Genomic DNA, 6000 nt, shown 5'->3' on the forward strand with positions numbered 1-6000 from the left:
GAGTATTGAAATCGAGGAAGCAGAAAGGAAAGGAGAAGGGAAACATGAAGAGAATATAGCAAAAAGGGACATGGTTCAAAAAAGTACAAATGGGAGAGTTACAGGAAAATTTCAATGGACATTTTGGAAACCTGGAGTAATATTTAAAAAATTAGACATGATTTTGCAGTGGGATATAACAATGTAGAAAACCATATGAAAGCATCATATCTAGATAATGAGATATTATTTCTTCTTTTACAGTTCTGTAGAAATCGTATTTGGAATATTGCGCTTGCTCCTTGGCAAAAGAACTCAGAAAAGGAACCATTGAGGGAGTTGCAAAGAAAGAGAGTAAAAAAAGTCAGATAAAGGGCACAGTGATATTAATTTACAAGAAATAAGGAAATGAAAGAACAATGGTGTGTGACTTCAGGGGGCAAGCCTCAGACAATAGGAAGCAAATAACAGTCTATTAAAGTAAGTGATATTAATTCGTACAGAGACTGATGAATAAAATTGGTAAAAGACAGTAATGAAATGGCACTTTGAAAGGAAGAAAAAGGGGGGAAAAAGAGTGATATTTAAGGAAATATATCCAGCCATGACTTTTTTTTTTTTTTTTTTTTWAATTATTCCTTTTGCTAAATGAAGGAATCTAAGTCCTCTGATCCATTTAAAGGCAGATTCCACAAGGTCGTACATAATATTTTATGGGTCAGCATRCTGGCAGAGAAAGCAACCAGTTTGTACTCTGAGGTCTTCTCCACCTGCAACACCAGYGATTTTATTTCTGTGGTGCCTTTCTGGTGATTTACATAGAATGAATTTTGAATTGTATGCGTCCTTTGCTGACACCGACAGTGTTTTACTCAGAACACGTCCAGCATTTCCCGTTACTAACAATCCCTGAAATCCCTGAATCCCTGAAAGCCCTGCCTCTTGGGCATTCCAAATCTGTGACTCCCTCGCAGTTGCTGGCTTTATTTGGCCRGTTGCAACTTCTTGGGACATTCATCAAAAACATGACGAGCACGTCCTTGTGTGGTGTCACAAAGATCACTTCTGCWCAGGGGGACCGTGAGTATGCAATGTCCACACGAGATCTGGCCTTCAAAAATAGCATCCTTTGGGCTGTGCTCTTTCATGTTGGCATTCGTGGCCTCGTGTGAACTTCCGCTTGATTTCAAGTCATCCCTGGATTATTGCCATATTCCTCCACCTCTTTCTAAGCAGCTGCAAATAGAAGCAATTGTGCTCTGCTATAGAGAGGTGACATTTGTGTCTCAGGACCCTTTGAAAGTTGAGGGAGGAAATGGGGATTATTTCTTTATCACGATGTTGCTGAATATATCAAGGCTAGAATGTTCCTGACTTATCATGACATTTTGTTATAGTACTAAGGAAGGACAGAGTTTTCTGGCCTCTCTGTTAGGATCACAGGGTTTATTAGTCTCAAAAAGACATKTAAACATGAAGGATACCTAATCCTCTGGGAGCAAAACGCCTGACATGATCACCTAATTCCTCCTAGTTATAATGCTTCTTTACTTTGTGTAAAAAGCTTGCATTTCTTTGCAAATGCATATATATATTTTTGAAAACAGAATATCAAATATTTGAGTCTCCTTCCTCTAAATTCAGGATGTTTTCTTTCTGAAGATGAATATGCCAAGAAGTACTCTGGCAAGGACTGCCCTTTAAAAAAGCCTTTCATGGCAAGAGGAYTTCTGGTTCCAGTAAGTGGGATTTWTCTCACCTAAGTRTGCAACTTTATAGTTAATGGAGAGAAATAGGCRCTTTTATGAGATCTGACCTACTGTAAATGCTGATTTCAATGGGACATGAGACACATTTACCTGCCTACATTGTCTATACAGAGGSCTCAGATGACAAGTTCAGATGCAGGTGTCTACATTCAGTAAATTCCACCCCAYATGACAATATGAATCAGCAGGTTTGAWAAAGGGGAGCCCTGGCTCTGTGATRGGTTTGTTTCCTGTTGTCCTGTCAAGATTTCTCCATGGGATGGCTCCTGCTGGGCACAAGCTTGCCAGGAGTTTTGTAGCAGAACTAGGAGAGGTGTAATGTGTGTGAGTTCTGTTCCATTATTTTTATCCCACAGAACCACCCCTGGTTCCAATCTCAAGGAGCTGTGGAGTTCTCCAAACTCCCAGGACGTCTCAAACCTCCATTTCCTGATTTCAAAGAGAGGAATCCATCACTCTCTAATAATAAGGGCAATGTTTTGTGTTAATAAAATACTAAATCTGAAGGGGAAGAACCCCCAACAAGGCAGCAAGGGGGATACAGGGAATTACACAGCCTGGAGTCACTCAGTACAAACACATGTATTTTGATATTTGTTTATAAGGACAATGTAATCCTGCAAATTGAAAATAAATGTCAATATGTACACATCAAGAAACAGTGAGGGAGATGCACTTTGGACAAATCCACTGAATAATACCAAAGCTTGCTCCTTAGTTAGTATGTTCACATCAGCTGCTTAAATTGTCACACCTTTCTTGGGTGTGTGCATTAACAGGAAAAGAAATGTTCATCTGTGACAGAGAGCAGATGCCCTGCAGTGAACTCAGCATTCAGGTCTGCCAAGTCAGCAGATGCCATTCCTAGAGCTGCTTTTCTGTGGGAAATCACACACATATTTTCTCCTAAAATGAGACAGTAATGTTGTAGACAATTTTGTGGTTGTTTTATTTTTTCTTTTTCCAAAGCCTTGTACAATTCCATCTTAATTTATAATGTACTTTTTCCAAGCTTTYCAATTATTTTTTGTAACAACCAAATCCTCTCTCTTCTTTACTAAGACTGCAACACCTGCTACATGCTATTTCTTTTCTACCCCTTGACAAACACGTATTTTGACAAGCCACAAACCCCACATAAACCAGTGGCATGCACTATGAAGCTGGTGCAACCAATTTCATGCAGTATCAGGTAGGAGAGTTGTTGGTGTTACCTCTTTTTGCCCTACTGGAGGTGGTGGCTCAGCCTTCAACTGCTTATCCACGTGCAACTCACTTAACTCTTCATAAATCTCTGAGTTCTGACTCCGGACGCCTGGGCTGTGGCATCGCTGCCCCCTCAGATKCAGCTGCTTTTCCTGCTGGAAATAATTCTAGATGGGTTTATTTTCTTTTTCTTTGATAGCATGCTTATTTCTTAAGGAGAACTATCCAGCTAGAAGAGAAAATTGCCTGGACTCAACTTGTCAGGGGAGGGCATCTTATGGAAAATGGCAAGAAACGAGATAACACAAGCTTTATATTTTATGCAACTTTTGAGTTTCAGCAACTGGGATATGCCAAGATATTTGCCTGCAGAAAATGGACATACACAGCTCTTCTCCTGAGCTGCTGTTGCTGGGGTGAGAGGAAATTCCCTTGCAATCTCCATTTTGAGAYTGGTTTAGACACACAAACTTCCTCCAGCGACCTGAGGTGCCGAGAGAGGAGGCTGCCAAACAACCAAGGGGTGTACTCTGAAAATTCACAATCGGATGGTGACACTCAATGTGAAAGCTGGAGAAAGGCATGAGGGCGAAACCCAACACTGTCTGCTTGAAACAGCGTGAAAAATCCCCACACTCAGAGAAGAAAAGATACACACTGAAGGGGAAGAAAAGTGCAAAGTTCACTGGAAAAGAGAAAAGGCATCTGAAAGCAGATACAGAAAAATGCACGCWAACACACGAAAGTATGAGGCTCCTATTCAGACAAACACTTAAGGCTGCTTTGCACCCGCTGAAGCCAGCGGGGTTCAACCACAGGTTGAGAGGAGAGCACGCTCTGAAGTACTTCCCTGAAAGGGGATGGACTCTGGGAACAGAGCAATAATCTTTTTTTTTCGGTAAACACATTTGACTAGACCTAGTGCCTGCTAGTACGAGTGGTGCCATTAAATCCAGCTGCTTCTTCCTGGGGCRGTGATTATCGCTGCTGAGCTCTCAAGAAGTTCTCCCAGGACTAATGCCAAGGAAAGCGTGTTTGCAGGGTCGGTGCCTCCSTCTGGAGGCCCAGGTTCTCTGTTTGCGTGGCTTTATCGATCCACCTGAGGCGGGGATTTCACTGAAAACTCCTCAGCTCATCACAACACTACCCCTGTCTGTGCCATTACTAACACAGCTAATAAAATATTAATAAAACTCCAGTCAGATTCAAAGGGCTGTGCTGAATTGCTTACAGAGGGACTTCCATGCTGAGAAAAAAATTACAAGCATAACCGGATTTCAATAGTCATTATTTAAACCTATTTATCTTTCACTTGTCCAGCTTTTTTTTTTTCTTTCCCTTGGCTTGACTGACATTCCACATTATTCAGGTATTAAGTGAATTTCCCTTCCCCAGGGAGCCCCAGACTACCTGCCTCAGTTCTAAAGCCACATCACCACGGGAAGCCCCTCAAGAGGTGCCCRGAGCAGAAAAACACTTTATTCCAAATATAACTATCTGAAGGACCAAAYGACACAAAGGAAGTAGTTGTTTAAGCAAATTGCTCTCTGTATAAATACTTTTCGACTGTGAGGTTTGTACCAGTCTTTTCAGATGCCATTGTGTGTTTCTGGGAAATTAATTTAAAATCAAATTACTTGTTTCCTGCTTTGGAGGACACRTGGTCTAAAATATATTCTAATTTTAATAAATCAAATTGTGCATGTCCAAACCTATACCCTCTGCATAGGAAGGTGCTATATACAATTTCTAGTTGCAGGTCACCACTGATTTTCATAGGCCAATAACCACCGAGTTCCAGGTCTGTCTCTGACCAAAAGTAACACTTTTTCATACTTTTGAGCAGTCTTTGTCTTTGGAAATGGTGCAACATTCCGGGGAGAAGCCAATGTGTAAGGCACAGTATGCACAACTCAGGCATTCAGCCATAAAAAGTCCTTTTTTTTTTTTTTAATGCAATGTGCATACAATGTGCATACAGCTTAGTACCAAGTAATCTTAATGGCATGATATTGGTTACAGCACTGGAACTACAGAAACAATTGTTTCATGTTGAAAGTGCAACACAATCTGAGGTGACGTCTCAAGTTCATCTGTGCAGAAAGGTTGTGCACTCAGATTCATTAGAAASCGTGCGCTGTAAGAGGAAAGACTCTGTAACTCAGTTGATCTGATGAATATTCAAATTGTTGAGCAAATTATCGTGTTAAGCTGGAGTCAAATGCCAAACTCACACCAATTCCCTATTTACTAATCCCTCTGTGTGGTACCAGGATTTAGCAACGCTTTCCCAGAGACTAAACTCCAGGAAATATGGACCTGGCTTCTGCCCAGAAATCACACTTGTACCAAGTATCCAACGAGTTAACATTAATTAAAGCTAATGAAATATATCCTGGAAAATTACTCAAAGGGAGCATCATGCGCATGTGCTCAGACAACAATTTGGTTCATCAATGTGCATTTTCAGACTTGTCCTCTGAATTTATAAGGTGGGAGAAAATGTGTAAGAGAAATAGACTGTTCCAAAGAATCAGGTTGTGTAGACTGATCCCAAAAGGAGTGTTAGCGAATCAACTGAGTTTTTGCAAATAACAAATGACAGCCCCAGTAAACCACTCTCATGGGATGTAACAGTCTCCCTTCCAGCACACAGCACCTGAGAATCAGCARAGACCTGTCTGGGGAAAGGTGCCTTTGGTTTATGTTGTTTAACTTCGGGCTGTTTGCTTTTGTCCTGATTCCAGATGATTTGTTCCTCTTGCAGCAATGGCAGCAGGTCTGTCTCCTGTAAAGCTTCCCACCGTGGGTGGTTTACATAATTTATTTTTAATTTTTGTATCGAGTGCCACGTTGCCAAGGCAATACACATTATGCTAATATTTATCAATTCAGTTGCTTCCTTCACGTGTAAAGTAAAAACACCGAGTGGCACAAAAAACTTTGTGCAAAAGGAGGGTTGGGAGCCCAGGGCTGACCTCAGCGAACCAAACTTGGCTCACCTCTGCTCTGACACGGGCCCTAAAATGGGGTGATCTGCCAACAC

General features: G+C 41.2%; 1 protein-coding gene across 1 annotated transcript in view; it reads right to left on the reverse strand.

The window, feature by feature from the left end:
• Positions 1-6000, reverse strand: part of LOC130573159 (sodium channel protein type 5 subunit alpha-like) — a 213436-nt gene that overhangs the window by 55467 nt on the left and 151969 nt on the right. The window contains exon 18 of the mRNA XM_057365412.1: positions 2963-3109. Coding sequence (XP_057221395.1) covers positions 2963-3109 — 147 coding nt within the window. The remainder of the gene's footprint in view (positions 1-2962; positions 3110-6000) is intronic.

The sequence above is a fragment of the Malurus melanocephalus genome, unplaced genomic scaffold (assembly GCF_030028575.1).
Source record: "Malurus melanocephalus ecotype Western Australia unplaced genomic scaffold, MMel_1.1 scaffold_52, whole genome shotgun sequence".
Classification (NCBI taxonomy): Eukaryota; Metazoa; Chordata; class Aves; order Passeriformes; family Maluridae; genus Malurus; species Malurus melanocephalus.